Source organism: Ostrinia furnacalis, unplaced genomic scaffold, assembly GCF_004193835.3.
Source record: "Ostrinia furnacalis isolate ACB-3 unplaced genomic scaffold, ASM419383v2 OfSCF1083, whole genome shotgun sequence".
In the NCBI taxonomy this organism is placed as follows: domain Eukaryota; kingdom Metazoa; phylum Arthropoda; class Insecta; order Lepidoptera; family Crambidae; genus Ostrinia; species Ostrinia furnacalis.
In genome coordinates this window covers 1,470-27,983 of record NW_021131322.1, presented here as the reverse complement: position 1 = coordinate 27,983, position 26,514 = coordinate 1,470, and the positions used below count along the sequence as shown (strand labels likewise).

General features: G+C 40.1%; 1 protein-coding gene across 2 annotated transcripts in view; it reads left to right on the top strand.

The window, feature by feature from the left end:
• The window catches only part of emp (epithelial membrane protein), a 60,356-nt gene extending 34,749 nt beyond the window's left edge, over positions 1 to 25,607 (top strand). For both annotated transcript variants that reach the window (XM_028302114.1, XM_028302116.1), the window contains exons 2-6: positions 6,374 to 6,465; positions 10,032 to 10,192; positions 16,286 to 16,427; positions 24,595 to 24,801; positions 25,377 to 25,607. In XM_028302114.1, the coding sequence (XP_028157915.1) occupies positions 6,374 to 6,465; positions 10,032 to 10,192; positions 16,286 to 16,427; positions 24,595 to 24,801; positions 25,377 to 25,607 (833 nt within the window). The remainder of the gene's footprint in view (positions 1 to 6,373; positions 6,466 to 10,031; positions 10,193 to 16,285; positions 16,428 to 24,594; positions 24,802 to 25,376) is intronic.
• The last annotated feature ends 907 nt before the right edge of the window (positions 25,608 to 26,514 follow it).

The window sequence follows — 26,514 nt, the reverse complement described above, 5'->3', positions numbered from 1 at the left end:
ATATATTTTATACCTACTAATGTAGATATTGTTTCCGAAAGCGAGCGGGTTCATTCCGTACCTGTACGCTTCATGCGTTCTCTAGCAAAAGCTGAAAATCAGTGTTCTGCCCTTTTGAGGGTAGTGTTTATACTGAGCTCTTTGCTTTTTGCATCGCTGCGGCACACATCACTCTGACGCAGGGAACTATTTGAAACGCTAGTCATCTTTATCTTATGTTGTTTTGTCACTTTTGTTATGTTGCAACTGTTGAAATTATTAATAACCTGTGTAACAAAATACCAGTGGTGTCACCTAGTGTGTTTCTTGACTAACTAACTTTATTTCGATATTGAATTGAATTTCAATAGCAACTATACATAATGTGTGTGTTAAAAGCATTAAAAAAAGTGTGTTACAACAAATAAACAGTTTATCTATCTATCTCACGCCTCTTCCCGATTGGTAGGGAGAGGTCATTTCCAACCGCCGCTCGTTCGCTTAGGCTGGGCACTGTTGGAGCGTGTCAGTCTGCTGCGGTGACTCACGTGCCAAGACTGCAGTGTTAACTGACAACCATCTACAGGCTCTCGGCCTATACGGTGGAGGAATGGCCCGAAGCACCCATGGCCCGGTAGAACCTGGGTCGCCCTTTGTGTGAGGCGATCATGCCGTCGCACCCACTCCTCTAATACAGGCAGAACTGCCTCTATGGTGCGACGTAAAATTTGGCTGACGGCCAGGCGTACCCTTCAGCACTCTAGGGCCTAGATCCTCAAGCCTCTACCTTTTGGTTTCCACCTCTCGTGGTGCACGTACACGTACATTTCCCCTTGGGACCTATGGTCACCTCGCAACTGGCGTCTATTCTCGGTTGTCGACACTAGCTTTGTCGCCACTGAGGATAAATGGCATAAATAATATCGATTGTCACCAGTGGTGACACATACTTTCCCAGTTGTAGCTACAGGCTTTCTCACAACTTAGGTATGACAAATTAGAATAATACATCCCAATTATGCCTAGTGGGGACGTACACAAATATTGACGCAAATGTCATCGTGCATGACATACGTAAAGTAAAAGTCAAGTAAGACCAGATGAATACAAATATTATTAATTTTATTTTGAACTAGCGGCCGCCCGCGACTTCGTACGCGTGGACCTCGTTTTACTCCTTAGTTCGTAAAATCTGTTGTTTGATATCATGTTGATAGATGGCGTTTCACGGCTTCCCCCGCATGAATATTTACGAACGTCAAAAACAGTAGTTTGTCCAGCACTGTAGATTTTAACCAATGACGATAGATTGCGCTTTTTAGACACGTCTTATTTATTTATTGAAATTTATTTGTCACATATCGTCATAAATTATAGCCTATAATTATGTTAATCTGGTTTATAAACAATAATACTGTAAAGTTTCAACAAAATCCGTTCAGTAGTTTTTGAGTGAAAGAGTAACAAACATCCAGACATCCAAACTTTCGCATTTATAATATTAGTAGGATTGTTATACGTCGCCACTAATGACAATATTTTTTTTCCCATTTATCCTCAGTAGGGACATAGTCAGTGTCCACAACCGGGAATAGACGGACTGCGGATACTATGCGGTATCCACGAATTACCTCAGCCTGTGCCTCAGTGATATCATGCGTTGCGCTTTTTTGAACAGTAGGATGCTCCACGACTACACAGCACTGTGCCATACTCGAGCCCCATATAGGACCATATAACGCGCGACGCAAAAGTATAGTCAGCGACTCAGTGCAGCCGGGCCTCCGAGATTAGGCATCAACCGGCTTAGTGCGCCGGCGGTAGCCAAAAGCTTAGGGGTGAGACGATTCAAGTGGCGGTCAAATGACCACTGTCCAACTAACTACAATCCGAGGTACCTACCGCAAAGATTTTCCGACTGTAATATGTTGTGTATGTTCCCCCTACAACTAGGTGGGACCCTGCTGGCAGAGCATTCCTATTAACTATTCTGTAACCACCTATTTATGGCAAATAAATTATTAGTATTATTCCTCTTTATAATATTAGTAGGTATACATACATAACTTGCTGTTCCAAATTTTCGTCATTCGTTTTCGTTTCATCGCTAAAAATAACTTAATTTTATTTTTCATTACGTCTGAAATAGAATTTGTAGTAAAAATAGACTGTAATGAAAAATAACAATAAAATATTTTAATTACCACGTGATCGCAAAATCTACCACCAAGATTTTGCGGATACACTATAAAAGTCCAGCTACCTGTCAAAGATCAACGTACGCGTGACACATGTCAGCAGAGCACCGAGCGACGTGACCTCACTCTGGAACGCCTCGAGGCGGACTGAATTTGAACGATTCGTGCGCGGCGATTTATAGTAGTTTTCAAATACTCATAGAAAAAAAATTACAATGAATTATTTTAAATTTCAAAGTAAATATTTTAGATAAGATATTCTTCTATTGTATTAAGCTATTTTTGTGTTGAATAAAGGAAGAATATTGGTGAAAAAATCACTTTGATTTTTGGGTATTTCACGTTTTTTTAATTTGTGATTTCTTACTGTAAAATGCTTAAATCTAAAAATTTTCTCAGATAACTATTTGCCCAAGGATCTATGCTATAGGATATAAATGTTTGTTAAATCGTTTTCACAGTATTTTTATAAAAATTTCAGCTTGTAAACTGACGCTAAAGTGGAAATTTACAAAACCTGTGTGGACTTATCTTGATATAATTCTTGAATACTAAACTAATCGCAATATTTTCTCAATTAACTATTTAGACGACGAAATTGCCTAACTATTTATGCCTATAACATATTTGTAGTATTACTGGTTAATGATTGTAACGAGTTGAAAAAGTACTGTTTTTGCGCCAAACGGCGTAAACGCTCATAATGGGAAACGGACGTTAGTTTACAATTGACATTTTGTTTAGAATTAAGTTTGTCTTAGTTTTAAAAAAATCTGTTTATTGACAATAATTGTTGTTAGTAATCATATGAGTTTAACTAGTGTTTAATACATTTTGCATATTCAAATTAATTGTAATGAGCTTCTGTAATTTATATAAATTACAATGTATTAATTACTCAGTTATGTATAGTTTTGTCCGCGAAACAAAATAAAATGTTTTGTAAGTAAATCGTTTTCCCCATATTAATTTGTTTTTCGGTCTCTCTTCAAGTTTTCTTTCAGGACACAAAATCACAGTCTGGTCTTTTACATGAGTCGAATTTTTGTCTACTATTCAAAAATCTACCTATTTACACCAAAATTCATTATGATTGGTTCAGGATTTTCACGTAAAAATATAAAAAGACAGACATGGTTCTTTCGTATTTAATGAGCAGTGAAGAAATAAATCCTTGGGGAGGCCTTTGTCCAGCAGTGGACGTCTTTCGGTTGAAACGAACGAACGAAGAAAACTTTTGGATTTATTTTTATTTAGCAGTCTAGCTAGATGAAATCCACATCTAAGTGCTTGTTACGTCACTCGAATTAAATTAAATAAAGTATTGGACTGTGAACTTTGGCCAATTTAGTTAGGTATCATTGTCAACAATCATGGCCGAAAAAAAACTATATTAATGTCACCCGCTTCACTGAATTTCGAGAACGTTACATATTTTTTAAGGAAAATGAGCCATGAAGTACATTTATTTATAATAAATATTTATAAAAAATAAAGGGCGTAAAGGACAAAATGACGCAAATGAGTATTTAATTCTCTTCGATCTGAATATTTTGTTCGTTGAATTTCCTAAAAAAAAGTGCCTTTACGTATCTTATATTATAAGATGTCACATTTCAGCTTGATGTAGGTAGGTACAGTCAGCGTCAAATAGTTCGTGACACCCAAAGTGGCCAAAAAGTTGACAAACACAACCTTATTCCAATTGTAACAAAGACGTGTTGCGATCTTTTTGACTAGTTTGGGTGTCATGACCTGTTTGGCGCTGACTCTACTTACTTACTCAAAAACTACCTGGCTGACAATAGTGACTGAGTTTCTTGCGCTGCTTCTTCTCAGCACTGGCCCATTTATTGTCCGAAGCAGTGGTAGGGTTAATACTGGGACGTGTTTTGAAGCTTACTTACAAAAATAAATTAGTTTTTTATGAGTTTTACCATGACCTCATAAAAATATGTTGAAAACAATGCCTTGACAGGAGCTTGTTAGTTATAATGATGCCAGTATCTTACAAGTAATCGCAATAGGTATTTTGTTTCGGGGTTCCTTAACTCAAAAAAAAATCCTTATAGAATCACCACATTGTCTAGCTCAATATTATCCTTGGACATTTTACACTGCGCTTCTAGTCCCAAACTAAGCAAAGCTTGAAGTACTATGGCATGGGTACTAGACAACGGATATAAACATGCTTAAATACTTTTTTTTGTAAGTACATATATGTTTTTTAAGTCTTACTAACTACATTGTAACTTTTCCCGGGACAAACTTGACCTTCACTGGTTGGGTTATTGGCGGTCAAAGCTGGAAACATTGAATTTTTGGTAGATCCAGATTATTTTGTAACCTATTATTGATACCGTTTAATAGAGCTCATGAAGCACTTTCAGGATCAGTAACTAGATTTTTAATATCTTGTATAGTTTAGGAATAATCGAGTGAGATCACTTATCGTTACCACCCTGTATACTAGCGGCCGCCCGCGACTTCATGCGCGTGAATTCAGTTTTATCACCTTAGGGGAGGAGTTTCAAAAAATCCGTTCTTAATGAGAACCTACGTTCTGAAAGGAACCTGCACCATTTTTTTTTAATTTGAGACATCTAGCACTTGTGACTGAGTTTCTTGCGCTGCTTCTTCTGCACGGGCCCATTTATTGTCCCGAAGCAGTGGTAGGGTTAATATTGGGACGTGTAAAAGTGCTTTTTAAAAGCCTATTTGCAAAAATAAATGAATTTTATGAATTTTTATTTTATGTAGTTTCTGAAGATTTCGTGATGTCATCATTTTCGTGAAGTGTTTCGTGACAGTCAGTCAGTCAGTCACCTTTCGCTTTTATAATTATAGATTTAACTAGCTGTGCCCACGACTTCGTACGCGTGAAAACCCGTTTTTGCAACATTGTTGCTCTGCTCCTATTGATCGTAGCATGATGTTGTATAGCCTATAGCCTTCCTCGATAAATGGGCTATCTAATACTGAAAGAATTTTTCGAATCTGACTGGTAGTTCCTGAGATTAGCGCGTTCAAGTAAACAAACAAACAAACTCTTCAGCTTTATAATATTAGTATAGATTGGCCATTTCAAAACACAGACCAAAATCGGCATGGTCCTTGAAACCACGGCAAAACTCCGTAACTGTACTTACCTACTTTTACTTGATCTCTGGCCAACGCGGCCAAACCGGTCGGGTACGATAATGTGCAGTTACACGAATCAATGGACTATTCATAAGGCTGTACTCTAGTGTGGATAAAATAGGCCTTATTATAGCCATTTTGTAGCTCTAAGGCCCAGAACAGACGGTGAAACGCAACTGCAACGAAACTGCAACTTTGTGATGATTCTGATGAATGAAACTGAAACTGAAAGTTTCAAACTGGTCGCGTCATGTGTGGTCTCTCAACGGACGCTATGGCAGAAACTTAGATGCAACTCAAAAGTAACTAGCAGTTGCAGTTTCGTTGCAGTTGCGTTTCACCGTCTGTTCTGGGCTTAAGAAACTCAGTTAGTGCCTGAGATATGGGAGCGGGACCACAGATCACAGAAACTAAAGGGAGATGTGACAAAGGGGCGTGGCCGGTGTCGCAGCAATATGCCCAAAAACAGAACACATTGCATGCTCCGTCAATACCGGATCGCTGGTTCCAATTTTTGCCATGTTGGAAACTAAAACTTGAAGGATGGTGACGCCTCCCTCTCAATAAGTTTGGTGGGTCAGTTAGTGTAGTTCATCATAAATGCTCTTTCACGTCATATTATGTCAATGTCACCCCTCCCGTGCCGCTCAATGAGGGCTATCGTTTTTATACTTAACACTTGGCACCCCTGGCGATTGACAGGACCTTACTCTACAGTGACGCCATCTTGACGAGTGCAAATGCGATAGTCCTCCTACCACTTTCGCGCTCACCAGTTGGTGCCACTGTCTTCGCTACTAGCAAGTGACAGGACCTTACTCTACAGTGGCGCTAACTGGTGAGCGCTAAAACGATAGCCCTCATTGATTAGGATGTCCACTGCCTGTGCCTGAATATGGTTAGGTTTGAGAGAGCTCTTGAAGAATTTAAATTTTGTTGTTATAGCCCTCAAGGCTCCAGGATTTGAATTTGAATATTGTGTTTGTCGCCACCCTAAGCCTCTTGATCATCAAAGAATCTTTGAATTTGAATTTGATTGTGCCGTTTGCCCCCAGGGTTTGTGCTGGCCACCGCGGTGATCCTGCTGCTACTGGGCATCATCTGCGCGATATTCTTCGGCACGTGGGTCCGGCTGTTTATTGACCATGTGAGTATATCTATATATATGTATTGTTTACTTTTTCTCTTACATTGCTTCTATCACAAAGTAATATTTTTCCTTATTGGAGAGGATACCATACTCTATTTTTAAAAATACGTGTAAGTATATGCTACAATCTCATCGTCATAATAATTTCAGCCATAAGACGTCCACTGCTGAACATAGGCCTCCCCCAATGATAACCGTATGTAGCGGCCTGCATCCAGCGCCTTTCTGCTGCCTTTGAGGTCGTCGTTCCACCTTGTGGAGAATTTATCTTAGATAACCTAACAAACTGACTCAGTTCACAATTTTTTCGATGGAAACTGGTCGCTGAAGAATTATTTTAGCTAAAATTCAAACAAGTATCGTCTTCTAACCATACAAACTCGTTGGTTAACCGACAGTCGTCCGTCATACAGATCGCGTTAATCGTGGCTATTGGCAAGACATGTCGTAACTGCTTGCCCAACGTCCGAGTTGTCCGAAGTAGTGTTGTGAGTGGTATAAAATATCTATAGTGTATCGATACTAAGGCCTTGAAAAACACAAACGATATCGACAGGAATATTAATGGTATCAGTAGCCAATGGCCTGTTGAGATACCACCAGAGGCGAGAGTGAATAGGCACTTACAGGGCAGATATTATGTACCATCTTAGGCTGAGTTGCACCACCTAACTTTAACGGTAACTATGATGATAACCGGTGCTTTTTGTATGGAGATTTTTGACGTTTGTCAAAGTTAAAGTAAGATGGTGCAACCCACCCCTAGACTGCATCTCACTTAACACCAGGTGCGATTGCGGTCAAATACCTGCCTTGTCATGCATTAAAAAAATGATGTCATAGTATATCTGTAGTCTACTATTTAATTAGATACTATCAACATCTGTATGAAGAACATACTAAATAAGTATTATTGAATTCTTAGCAGAATAACTACATCGAAATTTGCCTATCGATAGTTCTTCAAGCAAATAGTAATAATATAATCTTACTTATAATAATACATACATACTATGTCCTTGTAGTATGCACACGATGACATGACATGTTATGCAAATAAATGATTTCAATTTGAATCGTTTTTCCGATACTATTAGTCGATAATTTTTTTCTGTCTTCCTTCCTTCTATATGCCCAAAAAAGGGCCCTGTGTAGTGCCTTGAAAAGAGCCTACATACTGTTAAATTAAATAATTTGATAAATTTGTGACTTTCGATGTCAACTATCGACACATTCGACACTAGCAACACTAGTCCGAGGATGCGGCGCCGAGGTCGCTGTATGAACAGGTATTGGGCCAATGCTGCATTGCCGGTTAATAGAATATTATTATAATAGGTCTTTACCTATTAAGTTGTATGAACCGTCTTTTCTGCAGAATGTAAGCATAGGCGCAGACCACTGACTTTTAGTTGGCTGATAGTTATTATGTCTAGTGTCTCGGCTGTCAAAATTTTCTAAATTCCTTCCACCTTCGGTCTGATCATCACATTCCAACAGATGAGATACAAACTAAGAGCTTTTCCGCTGTGGGTAAATTAAAAAATACAAATTACTCGGAAATGAACGCGATTTAGGACACAATTTTGATAAAATTGAAATTTTGATTTTTTTATGCAAGACAAGGCAGGTATTTGACCGCAATCGCACCTGGTAGGATTCCAATTAAAGAAACAAATAAAAATTTATTCAATCTTTGCCTGGCCCATTCCCATTTTATTTGAGGTCGGCCCTCCGCGACATGCGTCTTCAGGCGTCTTGGGTCCTGGGTTGTCTTACTGTTAACTTGGGCTTCTTTAAGGTCGTAATTGATTATTATTAAAGAATTACTAAAGAATATTATTAAAAGAACAACCAAAATTACCTATACGTAATCATAGTTGAAGGAAGGTATTGAAGCTAGCTGACGAATAAAGTAAAATAGACAATATTAGATTAATTTCTCTTAAGTCAAATATTTTGTCTTTAAATCCTTTTACTCACTTCAAATCACTAATTTACCATTGAACAAGAATGTGGTCTCCACATCCACCTGCCACATTCCTCAATAGATTTCTACCCTACACCTCAATCATAAGGTCCAATATCCAATATCGAATAGTCAATTTCGTGCTAAGTTCACCGCGTGCCTTTCGATACGGTTTACTGGACCAAGTGTGTCAAGGCGCGGTCCCACAGTGTGGCGCAAGCCCATTGTGTGGTGCTAACTGGTTAATTGTTAATATGATTTGATGGTTAGTTTGGTAGATTACTGGAAAAATTCGGAACATTTACGCCTACAAGGTGGACCGACGAAAAATTCGCGAAATTGGGCCGTAGACCTCATAAGGAAGGCGCTGGATGCAGGCCGCTACCAACCGCGCGATGTGGAAGTAATTGGGGGACGCCTATGTTCAGCAGTGGACGTCCTGTGGCTAAGATGATGATGATTAAAGGCGACTGTAGCCTACCAATGTCCAGTACCTCTAGTAGGAAAAACTTTCGAGTTCGTTTCGTTGCGTATTCAAAGTGTCATCGAAAAATTTTGTATGAAAAATTAAACAGCGCCCCCTAGGGCGGCTATAATATAGGGGGCGCTGTTTAATTTTTCATACAAAATTTTTCGATGACACTTTGAATACGCAACGAAACGAACTCGAAAGTTTTTCCTACTAGAGGTACAGGAAGGCTGGTTCGAACGCAGCTGGCCTATTGTGGTGAATCCACCGTCACACAATCATATTTAGCTTATCACGAGGCGAGGGGTCAACGGGACTATTAGTAATTTGTGTTGACAATATATAATCGCCAGTACTGTACCGATTAACTGGTCAATGAACACTCAGCTCAAATTACTGAAACTAAATGTTCACTGAAAGTCACGCAAATAGTTATTAAGACGTAGTCATCCGTTATGAGGGTTTTCCATTTTACCCTCTAAGGGGATGAAATGGGGGTGTATGGAAAAACTTAATAAACGCGAGTGACTTCCGATCCTAATCCGACCCAAACTATTCGTTTGTACATAAAGCCTGGTCCGTGAGCACGTAGAATTTTGTCCAATGATCCCAAGCTACCCATCCTTATCGCTCGCGTGTAATTATGTTGCTGTCGCGACTGTGCGACGGGCTCCCGCAGTGAGTGTGTGAGCGCAACAGCAACATAATTACGCGCGAGTGATAAGGGTAGCTTGGGGTCATTGGACAAAATTCTACGTGCTCACTTTAGTAATTTTCATTTTACGTACTGTCCATAATCAATCCAAATCCGAAGCCATCCATTTGGGGTTGATATCATCAGATTTCTCTATTTAGATTTCTAGATCCATATTTTGACGGATTCGGATCGGACGTAACGCAAAACCTATCTAAAAGTTAGTTTTTTTTATCCGCAACGAGGAAGGTCTTGGCCTGTATCTCACCTGATAGTAAGTGACGATCAGGCCGAAGGTGGAAGCGAGCTTGACCCGGAATCCTCAACCACCATGTACCATCCATCCCTAATTTTTAAGTGACCCCTTTGAATTGATGGTGAAAACGGGCATAAGTCTAAAAATAAGTTTGTAACAAATCTGTTCTTTACAGGAGCTGGTGCTTCGCCCCGGCTCGATGACGTTCGAGTGGTGGGCGCGGCCGCCGGTGCGGCCCTTCGTGCGGGTCTACGTGTACAACGTGACCAACGCCGACGAGTTCCTCAACAACGGCTCCAAGCCCGTGCTGGACGAGCTCGGACCTTATGTCTACTCGTGAGTAGAGTCACTTTCCTATGACACAAATATGAAATAGTGACGCAACCTCACTTCTACACTGTAGTTATAGGGAGGTTCCTGCATCGCGGTGACGAAGTTTTTGACCCTGGCTATATATACCCCCAGTGTTATTTTAGACGACCAAGTCCAAGGTGCTCATGAGGCTTATCCAGCTTCTAAGACATAGCATGGGGGCAATCTGATGACTTAGAGGGGGGGCAAATCAGATGCTTTTGAGGCAGAATCCTCGCGCTTAGAGGCAGGTCTTTAGAGGCCATTTCCAATGGGGAAAGCTACCTACCTTGGTCTACTCTGGCCACAGATGAGTCTCTAGGCTCTGGTGCTTCGCTCCAGCGGGTGCTTCGCCCCATCGGGTGCTCCGCCCCAGCTAGTGCTTAGAAGTAGGGAGCATGAAGCCATTTCCAATGGCAGCTACCTTCTTTGGGCTACACTGGCTACCTAGGAGTTGGTGCTTTTCCGGGGCGGGGTGCTCCGCCCCAATCAGTGCTTCGCCCCTTAGAGGTTAGGTATGTAAGGGCCATTTCCAGGGGAGGGAGTGGCCCTCCCCTGCAGAGGGTTTGGCCTACGCTGGCCATGGTTGGAGTCCCCAAAAGCGGGTGCTTCGCCCCCTAACGTTCGTGCGCCCTTCGTGCGGGTCTACGTGTACAACGTGACCAACGCCGACGAGTTCCTCAACAACGGCTCCAAGCCCGTGCTGGACGAGCTCGGCCCTTATGTCTACTCGTGAGTAGAGCTATATTCGCTTATCATGTTGCCTAGCTAAGTTCGGGACTTCGCTTCTGCACTGTACTTTCCTGCATCGCGGTGACGAAGTTTTTGATCGGGGCTTTATATACCCCCAGTGTTTTCTTAGACGAACAAGCCCAAGGTTGCTGAGGTTCATGAGGCTTCTAAGCCAGCATAGGGACAATCTGGTGGCCTAGAGGGGGGGCAAATAAGATGATCTTAGGGCAGAATCCCCGGGCTTTGAGGTAGGTATAGAGGGGCCATTTCCAAGGGGGGCAGCTGCCTTCCTTGGTCTACACTGGCCACGGATGAGTCTCTAGGCTCTGGTGCTTCGCTCCAGCGGGTGCTCCGCCCTAGCGGTTGCTTCGCCCCATCGGGTGCTCTACCCCAGCTAGTGCTTAGAAGTAGGGAGCGTAGAGGCCATTTCCAAGGGAGGCAGATGCCTTCTTTGGGCTACACTGGCTACCTAGGAGTTGGTGCTTTTCCGGGGCGGGGTGCTCCGCCCCAATCAGTGCTTCGCCCCGTAGAGGTTAGGTATGTAAGGGCCATTTCCAGGGGAGGGAGTGGCCCTCCCCTGCAGAGGGTTTGGCCTACGCTGGCCATGGTTGGAGTCCCCAAGAGCGGGTGCTTCGCCCTGGCTAGTGCTTTGCCCCCTGACGTTCGAGTGGTGGGCGCGGCCGCCGGTGCGGCCCTTCGTGCGGGTCTACGTGTACAACGTGACCAACGCCGACGAGTTCCTCAACAACGGCTCCAAGCCCGTGCTGGACGAGCTCGGCCCTTATGTCTACTCGTGAGTAGAGTCACTTTCCTATGACACAAATATGCAGCGATGACGGAACTTCACTTCTGCACTGTACTTTCCTGCATCGCGGTGACGAAGTTTTTGACCCTGGCTATAGTGTGAGTCACGTTAAAGTGTACATATGAAAATAGATGAAACTAGACCTATTTTTGTCGACAAAAAAGAGGTCAAAATTTTTTTGATTTATTTTTTTATTTTTTATAGAATTTTTTTTCTTCCAATTACTTATTGTAAAGAAAACGTAATAACTTTTAAACTAAGCGGTATATTCTGATAAAATAAAAACAGTAATAATGCTAAATAACAGGCGATACTAAAAAATACATAAAATACACAAAAAAGGCCAACAAATAATAAAAAATGATACTTTTTGAAAAAAATCTGCTTTTAAATTCGTGTTTTTTTGGTTATTTGATAAATTTCTCCAAAAAATGCCCTATAACCGGTGGTTTTTATTACTTTGTATTATTCTCTATCGTATTACCTTTGTAAAACCAAAAATCGCATGTCTCTATCCCTATCACAACGTTTGCAATGATCGTTTGAACTAAGCCTCTCCGGGCGCGCCATTCAATGCTTCGTTAACAACGAAACTGAAAATGGCTCTAGATTTGTAATTTTGATAAAAACAAGTTAGATTTCAAATAAAAACAAAAGATTTAGAAGTAAAATAAGCATTTTAGTTAAAATTAAAATTGTCTCTACCTGTAGCGGAGAGTAATGTTGTGGCAGGCCTTTGTTCAAACGATCATAGCAAATCAGGAGATGCAGCTGTGGGAACGAGAGGTGGGAATCGTACCGTACTAATCAATTCTGCATCGCGGTGACGAAGTTTTGACTGTGGTCATAGTTAAAACTCCAGACTACCTTACTTCAGTCATAACCATGGTCATTGCCTCTGTGTCTACAGTCACTTTGCGGTCGCAAATTGAAGTCACACCTATGAGGAAAATCGATTTAAGACGTGACAAAACTGACAAATCATTCTTAGTAAATTGTAAATGGGACAAATTAACTAATTCATTTGTGCATTAAACTTAATAACCTTTTGATAGATTTTTAATTGAAAACTCATATAGTTAACGATTAAATCTATACTTACTAATATTATAAAGCTGAAGAGTTTGTTTGAATGCGCTAAGCTCAAGATTTCAAGAACTACTGGTCCGATTTGAAACAGTCCTTTTGTATTGGATAGCCCATTTATAGAGGAAGGCTTTAAGCTATACAACATCATCCTACAGCCAATAGGGGCGGAGCAGTAAAGAAAAATGTTGCAAAAACGGGAAATATAGATCGTTTCATCCACGAAGACGCGCCCCACCAATGTTTGGTCTCGGTCGCGCGGGGTGCGGGGAGTTTGATCCGAGCAATCCGAGCGTCATTATTGTAGTGTGCGTGTGCACTCATGGATAAATTTAGCGTGTACCGATAACACTCAAACATTAGCGGAAGAATGGCGGAGCGCGTCTTCGTGGATGAAACGATCTATTATATTCTACTCAAACTATTTTCACGCGTACGAAGTCGCGGGCACAGCTAGTCCCTCCATAATTAAGATATTTGATAGCATTAATATATTTTCCGTGATGCTGTTGATTCTTTAAGTGCCACTAAGGTCAGTGTTGAGGAAAATGATGTTTTCTAGGTCAATAATCAGTCGTGTCATCTTATTATTCGGGTCAGGGATGCTTAAAAACGATTAAGTAACATTAAATTGTATCGTGCACCAAATATTTGTGATTTATGTAATACTAGCTGTGCCCGCGACTTCGTACGCGTGAAAACCCGTTTTCGCAACATTTTTAATTGTTGCTCTGCTTCTATTGATCGTAGCGTGATGTTGTATAGCCTATTCACTAGGTGGGGGTAACATAATCGATCGCAGCGCTCATGGTGGTCAAAAGTAGAAATAATGTAAGATCTGTCATCAGATTTATCTGTCAATGGCAAAGCGATTCTACATAATACATTTTAATATCATTAACTAATCGCATGAAAAGGGTCCTACTGGGAACTTAAATAAAAGAGTGGACTGTATTTCGATAGGGCTGGTTTAATAGCCGTTTACAATTTGGAAATAACTAGACTATACAACGTGGTAGTACAAAAATGAGTCACAGTAGTTGTTGTTCACAGATGCTTGCCTTATGATGAGAGCGTGAATTATTGAACTCTGCCCTTGTTTTGTTCTTAATTCTTCTACATCTCGGACTTGTCCAGCCAATACCAACAACTTTCCTTAAAATACGGTTTGTTGTTGGAATTTGATATTGTAAAACTCACAAACCCGGTCTTCAAAACAATACTCATTTCGATCTGAAAACGATATTTAATTTATTACTAGCGATACAGGAACATTTAAATATATTTACTGTTATTTAATGAAACCGTTAAAGTAGCTTTTTCTTTTTGTTTTACTGTAAAACTACAATTAATAAATGAAGTAAACAAACTTTGACACAATCAAAATTAAACACACTTTTTGGACTTACCTCATTTGATTTGAATGACCAAAATGATTTCAAAACCTTTTTTCCACCCAAATCGTGGTATCACAACAATTTATTAGTTGAAAATATTTGTTATGTTTTCATTTCGATATTTTTTCACAAATAAACGACCTAAATGTCAATGTGACAGAGCCCACAAAGTTGTGGACGCTAGTTGGCGCTGTAATCGTGCACAGAGCCAATAGCCTTCCTCAATAAATGGGCTATCTAAGACTGAAAGAATTTTTCAATTCGGACCAGTAGTTCCGGAGATTAGCGCGTTCAAGTAAACAAACAAACTCTTCAGCTTTATAATATTAAAATTATAGTATGGATTAGATGACCCGGCGAATTTCGTACCGCCTATGTTCATCAGAAATAACGTAGGATTCTAACGCCCGTATTCACAAACATTACTATGAAGTCTCACAGTGCGCGTGGACGAACCAATTACATAGCTCTATTCAACGCTGTGCGTTCGATTTGATGCTTCACTTAAGCAAGCATCGAGCACTTAAGAAATCGAGTTCTGTCTGTGATTAGTTCATGTGTCACCCTGTACAACCACGCGCACTGTGAGACCTCATAGTAATGTTTGTGAATACGGGCGTCAGTCTATGTATTAATTTAGCAAACAACAGTTTATTGTCAGGTGCATAAAGTGGAAGAATCATATTTTAAATTAATTAAATCGAAATAAATTGACCACATCCTGTATTTTCCGGTGATAACCTTATTTTTGTTATTAAAAATAATAAGAAACAAAACACTGGAAACTTTTGCATTATTATTTATAAACTGTTTGTTTAAGTGATTTCATTTAATCTCTTATTTTTATCATTATAAGATTAATTGGCACCAAGTTTCCGATTAAACTCGATTCGTATCCGGCGAGACTTAATCGAGTTCAGTAATCGGTTAAACTTATAAACTAGCTTTTGCCCGCGGCTTCGTACGCGTCAATATTTATCTGTCTCAGAAATACTTTATGGCTGTGTTTCCCTTATATAATATAATACTTTTTATCCCAAAAAACCGGGATAAAAAGTATCCCTGGATTTCAAACTATCCATACTAAAGTTCATCAAAATCGGTTGAGCGGTTTCCTCGTGAAAAAGTACTCTGTGAGACCTCATAGTAATGTTTGTGTATACAGGAGTTAGGCAGTTAAGTAACTAACTGCTATAGTAAGTTCAAATTGATATGATTTCAAAGTTTCCCTCCACAACATCCGTATTCCGCGTGTATTTCTAGACTCTAGAAGTGAGTTTTCTTTTTTACCCTATATTTATATCAATTCTACAACTTGTGTCAACACGCAACTTCGCGTGAGAAGTCACTGCGTTATTATTTGTTACGTTATATGCATAGTACTCAAGGTGACTTGTATAAGGGATTAAATTCAGTTATAAGCAAAAGTCTTCATCAAAATAGGCTAGTTTTAAAAAAAAAAATACATTTATGCCCGTTTTCACCATCAATCCCTAATTAAGTGAAACATAACATATAACAGAAATTTTGAATTCAAAGGGGTCACTTAAAAATTAGGGATTGATGGTGAAAACGGGCATTAGTCCGTCAATTACATTATCAAAAAATATTGGACACGTATTTTTTGGTTTGTCAATCAAACAAGTAATTACGATGTTATGATGCGTTGAAGTTCCGCGTGACGTGACAAAGTGCTACACTTTTAAGCAGTCCTTGACGTCACGGGCCTTTTCTTTTGAACTTTGCCCTTTATCTCTTTCAATTTTCATTAGTTTGAAAAAGTGAAAAATACGTGTCCAGTATTTTTTGAAAAGTTAACCGAAGGCCTATTCAAACTCTTTGGCTGGGTTGCACCATCTTACTTTAACTTTGACGTGCGTCAAAAATCTGTCAAATTCCAAACAAAAACGCCGGTTATCGCTATAGTTACGGTCAAAGTCAGGCGGTGCAAATCGGCCTTAGTTTTTTACCCAGGAAACATCCCTGTTTGTTGTGGCTTTCCACCAAGGTGAGATTAGTACCTTTTAATCTTTATTTTACGTCTCTTTCTTTCCTCAGGGAAGAGTGGGAGAAGGTTAACATAACCGACAACGAGAACGGGACCCTCTCGTTCCACTACCGGAGGACGTACACCTTCCAGCCTGAACTCAGCGCGGGGCCTGATGACGATGCTGTGGTCGTGCCTAACATTCCCATGCTGGTGAGTATTTTCACAATACACATAAAATTATAATAAAAAAAAACTTTTTTAAAAACAAACTTTATCCTGAAATGCAGTTGTACTAAAACGAAAATAATAATTTATGCTAGGTTCAAAGAATTTCGAAAGCTTGTATCGCGCATGGAATGTATTCCTCTTTTTTTCTGTTTGCGCTACAAGCTTTCGAAATTCTTTGAACCTAGCATAAATTATTATTTTCGTTTTAGTACAACTGCATTTCAGGATAAAGCTTGTTTTTAAAAAAGTTTTTTTTTATTATAATTTTATTTTACACTTTTTAGTTGTAACTATCTTAATATCTTGTCCTGGTCATCATTCAGCATAAAAGTGCTCGGGAAGTCGAATCCAACGAACCCAAACTCGAGAAGTTTCCGCCGTTTCGTTGAGTTCCTATGGCCACCTCCTGACTCCATCATCAGACCAGCTCAATGGTACCATAATATTGCATTGTCATCGTACATACATAAGTATACCAAATTTCAGCTCAATAGGTTGAGGAGAACTGGTCTTAAATTCAGTTGCAAAATTTGTCCCACACATACTATCAAGTGAAGTCAATATAAAGCTTGTAATAATAAAATAGTTTAAAAACTAAAAACACGCTTTAATTACTGCAATAAAAGGCCAAAAATTCCGCTGTGTCGTTTAGGAGTTCCTATGGACAATTGGACACCTCCCGACTTCATCATCAGAACCCTGGACATCATAGCACTAATGTACTCAAAAAGACAAATCCAATGAACCCAAACTCGATGCGATTCCGCCGTTTCGTTTAGGAGTTCCTATAGCCACCTTCCAGTCCCATCATCAGACCAGCTCGATGGTACCATAATATTGTATTGTCATCTAATCTACATATAACTGCCAAGTTTCATGATGATACAAGAATTAGAAGTGCAATTCAGATTCTTAAATCAAATCAGCCCGCATTCACAAACATTACTATGAGGTCTCACAGTGCGCGTGGACGCACAGGGACACACACGAACCAATCACAGAGCTCTGTTCAACGCTGTGCGTTCGATTTGCTTCACTTATGCAAGCATCGTTTGTGAATGCGATAATGTCATTATACAAAAACCGTTCCCAAATTCTTATTTTAATAATTATGTTGAAAGATTTTGCATGTAAATTAGGTATAGGTTAATAAACAGGCCAGTTTTACAGGTTTCATTTATTTCTTGTATTTCAATTTTCCTGTATCTTAAACATTTCGTTGTCTTTTAAGCAAGTGAGTGTTATGTTTTTATAAAAACATCCTGTTAAATTAAAATAATAACAACATTCAAGCAATGACAAGCATACCTAAGGCATTAATCATAATACTTAGTAATTACAATACGCAGAACGTAACCGCGGATAAAAATTACACGTAATTAATGTAAATTGTCCAGTCATTAAGCTATAGATCATCTGTCATTCAAGATCATGAGTATCATTAAGGCAATTGATTATAGATTTTATAATGCACAGCTAACTTCTGCCAGCGGCTTTGCCCGTATTTTTACAAAAAAACTGCCCCCTAGACAAGTTGCACTTTTGAATGGAATCGAAAATCGAATCCGTCAATACTCCACACAAAAAGGCCTTTCGATCACTTTTCGACTGGTTTGCGATTATAATATTTTAAGCACTTTGTCTAGACCCACAGATCCTTGAAAAAGAGGCTGACAATAGTGACTGAGTTTCTTGCGCTGCTTCTTCCACTGGCGCATTTATTGTCCCGAAGCAGTGGTAGGGTTAATACTGGGACGTGTAAAAGTGCTTTTTAAAAGCCTGCTTGCAAAAATTCACTCACATAAAAAAATATTAGAGCTCATATCTTCAGCGTGCCAATAAGTGCTAACGAACTGTCAAATAGTTGCAAAAAACGTTTCTGTTTGACGTGACGGCGACGTCATCACGCATCTCTTTTTATCACACAGTGTTGCTGCTAGTGACATCTAGCTCGCTCAGTCCTTTGTTGCTCTATTCCGCTAGGTATTTAACTTGATCGTAACACATACATACAAATGTATGATCAATTCGAGCCGTGGTGCGCATACGAACCACGGATCGGAACGGCAAGTGGCGCGTGACGCGTTACTGTTAACAACGCCAGACTTGCGCATGCGTCGATATGGTAGCAACAAATAACTTGTTCTTTAGGTCCCCTTCATTTATATCCCACTAGCGGCCGCCCGCGACTTCATAAGCGTGGACCCCGTTTTACCACCTTAGGGGTTGAATTTTGCAAAATCCCGCCTTAGTGAGCACCTACGTTCTAAAAGGAACCCCCATGCAAAATTTGAGACTCCTAGCACTTGTGGTTTCTGAGATATCGTGATGAGTGAGACAACAATGCTGAAGATCGTTTCATCCACGAAGACGCGCCCCACCATTCTTCCGCTAATGTTTGAGTGTTATCGGTACACGCTAAATTATCCATGAGTGCACACGCACACTACAATAATGCCGCTCGGATTGCTCAGATCAAACTCCCCGCACCCCGTGCTTCCCTCGACCAAAAATTGGTGGGGCGCGTCTTCATGGATGAAACGATCTAACATTGTTGTTATGGCGACAGACTTAGTTAAGATGGTGGTAGCTAGCCAGGTGAACTATAAAATTAAGAATACCATTCAATTGACTCTAGCTAGGAATCAAATCCAGAACCAGTCCACTAGAAAGTGAACTGACAGTAAAAAAAAATATTTCACCACGAGAAGCCCAGTTTCACTTAACACGGTGTGATTTAGAAAATTGGCGATTAGCGGTTATGGTCACTAATATGGTTAATGCGACCACGTATCGGCCATTTTGCTAAATGTGTGGTTAAAGTACACGCTAGAAGTAGGTTTTTGAGTTGTGGCCTTGATTTTTAGTTTTCGATGCAATGACAAGAAATTTTAATTATCAAGTAGGTACGCGCGACGTCACAAAGTGCTACACTTTTAAGCACTCCTTGACGTCACGGGCTTCTTTTGAACTTTGGCGCTTTATCTCTTTCAATTTTCATTAGTTTGAAAAAGTGAAAAATACGTGTCGAGTATTTTTTGATAAGGTAACCGACTAAATGCTTTTTTACCCAGGAAACATTCCTATTTCAATCCTCAGTCCTTCCCTACTTCCTTACACAATCTGGCCAGAGTGGGGTAGTTCAAAATTAAATTCTTCCTTTGCCTCTGGTAAATTAGAGGGTCGTGCTCATGCAGTGGAGACTGATAATGATGATTTTATTAAATGTATACGTTATTTTATTAAATAGTACAAGCTCTACAATTTTCTGCTCAGCACTGGCCCATTTATTGTCCCTAAGCAGTGGTAGGATTAATACTGGGACGTGTAAAAGTGCTTTTTAAAAAGCCTTCTTGCAAAAATAAAACGAGTTTTAATGAGTTTGAGTTTTTTATAAAGCAGGTAGTTTACATTCAACTAATCATGATAGAAAATGTATCTATGCCTAAGCATTTAGCTAAAAGAGTGGCATTTATTCCTGTTTTTAATTAATACTGAATAAATCCTGAAAAGTACATTTGCACCCCACGGTGGTCCCGCGTCTATGTAACAGCGGTCAAAAGTGAAAAACTTCTTAATAAAATAAAATACTTTGTAAAACATTGTATATTATTATATTATGCTACTGAAATTAAAGTAAAATACTCTTTGGGTAAAGAAGACTTCCTTTTTTTAGGCAAATTTCGCAAACCAGTGATTATAAGGATCGCTTAACCAGTCAAAATGTCTATTTTTGGAAACTTTTGTAGACTGAGATGCCTTTTTAAAATACTCTCAATCAGATAATTACTCTTATTTTCTAAATTCTTCATGTTAATATTTTCCTCATCACTAACTAATGATAACTTTAGATTCTGGTACACAAGACGAGACTTTTCAGCATTCGTGCCTTTTGTAACATTCCATTGCTCAAATACAAACAATCTTGAAAACGAGCAATGAATTTCTTGGCCTAGAACAGAAAAATAAATTGTCTTGGATTTCAAAGCTAAGTAAATAATGCAACTTTGGACCCCTACTGTCAAGGCCTTTGGTACTCTTGGGTGAAATTACATACAAAATATAATAAAGCATATTGTCAGCTAACAAATGACGTATAAATTGTTACGGGGCACGACGGGGAACTAAACTAAAAGTCTGAAAATATTTAATAAATCATCAATTATTTTCATCATATTTGACATGTTAATACCAGCCATATAACTTTAAAATTTTGACAAAAAGTTACACATTACCTTTTTCCAGGATTTCCATTGTTAAATGCACTAGTTTTAAATACAATTTATAAACAAAACTTTATGTAAACAAAGCAATAAACTTAGGACGCGCTGATAGCAACCGTTCTTAGGCGTGCAATCATTGACTTCTGACTCGCAAAAGTATACCAATTTGTTAAGAAACATGTTGGAACTTTATTATTTTCTAAAACTAGAGGTTTTTAACTACCTACCTGCGTAAATAAAAAAAGATTAATAGACAACTGATTTTTTTGACTTTTGACCTCTGCCGGGCCTTCTGTGCACCCCTTTAATTCCAACTAACATACAAATACATTGTCTTATTCTTTTCGAAAACGCCATGGCGTGAAAGTAGAAACTTTCTCTTAATTGTTATGTAATACGCCGTGTGATATCCACACCAAGTGTTGGATATTCAAAAACGTACAGTCGATTTTTTAATACAGTAAAGTGACTTTTATTGTCAAAAAGATATAAATTAGGATGGCTCATTAACTCATAAAGGTAGCAAGAAGGCGCTGGATGCAGTCCGCTACCAACCGGGCGATATGGAAATCATTGGGGCCTATGTTCAGCAGTGGACGTTTTGTGGCTGAAATGATGATGATGATGACCCATTAGCCGTGTTATTCCGTATAAATACGACAGGATTACATGACCACTCTTCCAGTGGATGTCGTAAGCGACTAAGGGACAAATATGCGAACATCAGGCCTCCCCAACCCGTCTGGCCAGCGTGGGGAGTGTAGGACAAATCCTCCATTTGCTGGTAAATTAGAGGGTCGTGGTCCTGCAGTGGAGACTGAATGACCTGATGATCATAAGACAAAAGAAGGTTGTTTTACGTATGTGTGACGTTTCTAAGTTATGTGACATACCTATTTGACGCGATTCTGACGCGACGAACCCAATATGGAAACCAGTTTGGAATGTGTTTGGCGAAAATACATTAATTTATGTATTCGATGCCATTTACATAGATAACATAGAGATAGAACTGTATGTGGAAGAGACTCTTAATTTCGTGGATCTAGAAAAATTGTATTGTCTTACGCCCGTTTCTCATATTCAATCAGTTTTCGATCCCTAAATAAAATTAAACCGGAATATTTTTACCATAAACATAATAAAATTTGACAGTTGACGGACGGATTTGGATTAGGATTAAATAATATAAAAATCCAGCAATAGTAAGCTATGATAGACAGAAGCTAAGATGATAATCGATCTTATAAAAAAGTACTGAAATCAAACTAGAAACGATCTTATAGGTATAGCTGAGCGTAACGTCAGAAAACACTCACACTTACTAATGGGACGCTGCCCGGTTTCAACGTGTAAAGTGACGTCATGAGATTACAAATATCTTAGATAATCGGAAAAGCACTGAATACTTTTAAGTAGGCTAATGAATTTTAAGTAAGCAATTAAAAAGACAGTAAAAAATATGGTTATTAGTTTTTAAGCAGCGCTTTAATACGTGTCCCATTATATTTGAACTCCTATGTTCTTCTGATTAATTTTGTTGCGGGTCCAATGATAGTTTAACTTTCCCAAACACGTCTTGACCTTCATTGGTTGGGTTATTGGCGGTCAAGCTGTAGATCCTGGCTACACAGGAGTTGCAGCGGTGGGAACGAGAGGTGGGAATATTCCCGCGTCCCTACCACCGCTTCGGGATAACATGGTCCCATAAAGTCCTGCGTCATGTCTCATCCATTGATCACATATCTGTTGTCTTGTTCGTAACGGTCCGATATGATAATGCGTGTACCGCTATCAGAGCGTGGGTGGCGGTTCGAACCTCCGTTCGAGCGATTGCAATAACTTATCATATATGCGGAAGTTTTCCTAATAAAGAAAATCTATGTATGTAAGCGAAAGGTCACGAAATCTCAGAAACTACAAGTGCTAGCTCAGCTACCTCAAAATACGGGACTATTCCCACTTCTCGTTCCCACCACTGCAACCCTGTGTAGCCAGGATCTACAGCTTGACCGCTAATAAAAACCCAACCAGTGAAGGTCAAGTTTGTCCCGGAGGAAAGTTAAACTGTCATTGGACCCACAATGAAATTAATCAGAAGAACATAGGAGGAGTTCGAAGTTAAGGTTCGACTTCCCTCCGTTGCAAAGCGGATGACAGAATGTTTAGTAACCTGTATGAAAAAGATAATGCTACCTCAAAAGGAGAAATTGTAGCTATCGTTACAACTTTGAACTTTTAAGATTATTTAAAGGAAGTCAGGTTAATTATACAGTTAACATTATGAGGTTAAAGTCCTCAGCAGTTAAGGTGAACATGTATTATTTCCTTACTCCTACCTCGTTTTTCCTTGACCGCACCTTGAATATTATATTGATGACATTCTCATTGGTAGTTTCTTAATTAAAAGACTAATTATAACGGATTTGTTAAAGAATTAACATAAAATTTTGATTGGATGGAATGTGTGTTGTATGAGAATTTTTGTACACAATAAAGTTTGGTAGGAAATACATTGAAAATAGCTATTTTTTCGTTAATTGGTCAGTGTTATTAAATTTTTAGCGTTTAGAGTCGCATCTCAAACTAATTTCTCAGTTGGAAGAGCAGTCGCCCGGCAAGCGGAAGGTCGTGGGTTCAATTCCCGCCTTAGGCAGTTCGATTTTTTCAAGTTATTTATAATTTTAAAATTGGTCAGTGGTTTCAAATGAATGTTAAGTTACCATTGTTTAAGAAATTATAATGTGATATTAGAAAAATAAAAGATGATATAATAAGGTCTCTTTAAGATCCTACGGTTAGTCTGTTACCTTAATTATTGTCGTACTAGCTTTCCGCCCTCGGCTTCCCCCGCGGGGAATTTTGTCTGTCACAGAAAAACTTTATCGCGTGCGTCCCTGTTTCAAAAACCAGTAGGCCTAAGATGCGCGCCGTGATAACTATTATCGACGTCAAAATGTATGGGCAAAATCGATAAAATGGCGTGATAACCGCTTATCGCGGCGCGCATCTTAGGCCTACAGGACAAAAACTATCCTATGTCCTTTCCCGGGTCTCAAACTATCTCTAAATTTCATCAAAATCGGTTCAGTGGTTTAGGCGTGAAAGCAAGCAAGACAGACAGAGTTACTTCGCATTTATAATATTAGTATAGAAGTATAGATAATGAACATGAAATCAGCTACTACCCGCACAGACCTAGACATTTTTGTGTCCAGTTGCTTCCACACATAGGTACTAACTCGATTCCGATTAAAAAGTGTTCGGTGTCAGTAAGCAGAAACTACAAGTGTCAGTAGACAATACCAGCAACGTCATTTTAATATTATTTGTACTGTTGATAGTCCCTACCGAACAAAGTAACTGGGTGTGCCATGCGTTGAAACAAAAAATGTCTAAGTTTGTGCACCTTCTTATTGAAAACGTCATCCCTCCTCTGCCCCATCCCCTATTGTATTATACAGCCTAGAATATTACAGTTCAGTTGCATAATAGTTCGTGACACCCAAAGTGGCCAAAAAGTGGCCAAAAAGGTATCACAAACTATTTGACGCTGACTGTAGGTATACAACGGGACTATTCCCACCTCTCGTTCCTACCGCTGCAACTCCTGTGTAGCCAGGATCTACTTGACCGCCAATAACCCAACCAGTGTAGGTCAAGTTTGTCCCGGGGGAAAGTTAAACTGTCATTGCTTTATCGTACAGTGGCATAAGATGCCACAGTGTTTAGCTTGATTTACCTTTATCTGTACCCATAATGTTATTATTCATCATCATCATCATCATTGACGTCCACTGCTGAACATAGGCCTCCTCCAATGATTTCCATATTGAACGGTTGGTAGCGGCCTGCGTCCAGCGCCTTCCTGCTACCTTTATGATGTCACAGGGACCCATGTATTAATCCAGCCTTATCATCCACAGAGCGCCACCTCCCAATCCAAGCACGCGGCGCGGTTCCTCCGCCTGGCCATGGCTTCCATCATGGACATCCTCAAGATCAAACCATTCGTGGAGGTGTCAGTCGGTCAACTACTCTGGGGGTACGAGGATCCTCTCCTGAAGCTTGCCAAAGATGTGGTGCCGAAGGAACAGAAACTGCCGTACGAGGAGTTTGGACTGTTCTATGGGGTGAGTTATCTTCAACATCTTATGTGTTTTTTACCCGACTGCGCCAGAAGGAGGGTTATGCTTTTCATATGCAGGACAAGGCAGGTCATAATCATCATTTCAGCCACAGGACGTCCACTGCTGAACATAGGCCTCCCCTCAATGATTTCAATATTGACCGGTTAAAGGCCTGCATCCAGCTCCTTCCTGCTACCTTTATGAGGTCGTCGGGCCACCTTGTGGGTGGATGTTCAACTCCAGAACCTTGCTGCCCCATCGGCCGTCAGTTCTGCGTACTATGTGCCCTGCCTATTTAATAGTTAAAAATCCAAAGTGCCTATGGTGGGGATCGAACTCACGGTCTTTCGCTAGCCGAGTGACTGCTCTTACCATTCTGAGCTACATAGACATTGGGTAAAATCGTCGAATTTGTCAAGTATAATACGCAGCGTTATTTCATCAATGCTAGGTAGATAGAGTTGCTAACTACTAAAAACCAAAAAAGACTAAAGATCTGCACCATAAACGTAACTTGAGACTTTAATCCAACCAATTTATTTCCAACTCTAAACAACTCATTCGCGTATCCCTTCCAGAAAAACGGCACCTCCTCAGACGTGGTCACGATGTTCACTGGCGCCGAAAGCATGAACCGCTACGGTATCTTTGAGAAGTACAACACGCGGGACCGTCTCCAGCACTGGACTACTGACCAATGCAACAGCATCGCCGGGTCAGATGGGTCGATATTCCCGCCGCATATCACCAGGAATGATACGCTGAACGTGTATGACAAGGATCTGTGCAGGCTGCTGCCTCTCAAGTGAGTGATCTTCTATTCCCATCATTTGTTCGTTTCAGCCGAAAGACGTGTACTGCTGGACAAAGGCCTCCCCCAAGGATTCCGGTCCTGCGCCGCTCGCATCCAGGCACCTCCCGCGACCTTCACCAGAACGTCGGTCCATCTAGTGGGAGGCCTCCCTACGCTACGTCTTCTGGCTCGTGGTCGCCATTCAAGAACTTTCCTGCCCCAGCGGCCATCAGCTCTACGAGCTATGTGCCCCGCCCACTGCCACTTGATTTTAGCGATTCTGCGGGCTATGTCAGTTTAACAAAACTGACAAAAGAAATACATATGTAGTTTAAGAAATATTGTTCAAATCACAATACTTCGTTGTAGTCGCTTCTAAATTAGGTGTTAACAGATAAATCACTGTAGATCATCATTGATCCGACCCTGACACCTCTATACAGTCAACACATCAATTGCATTCTGCACCACTGCATCCGCTGCGGTGACAAATCGCGCAATCGTGCGCAGATTGTGAGTGACAGCTCGTTTGTGGGAATTATCTTACCTAAGTCTGTAGCCATAACAATGTTAAAGGTCTAAACGGCACTATTCCCACCTCTCGTTCCCACCGCTGCAACTCCTGTGTAGCCAGGATCTACAGCTTGACCGCCAATAAAAACCTAGCCAGTGAAGGTCAAGTTTGTCCCGGGGTTTTGTGTTAAAGGTAACCTCGAACTGCTCATATTATGTTCTTCTGATTAATTTCGTTGCGGGTCCAATGGCAGTTTAACTTTCTCCCGGCACAAACTTGGCATTCACTGGTTGGGTTTATTAGCGGTCAAGCTGTAGATCCTGGCTACATAGGAGTTGCAGCGGTGGGAACGAGAGGTGGGAATAGTCCCGTAACAAACCCTAGGGATCTGTGAACTTAGGAACTACAT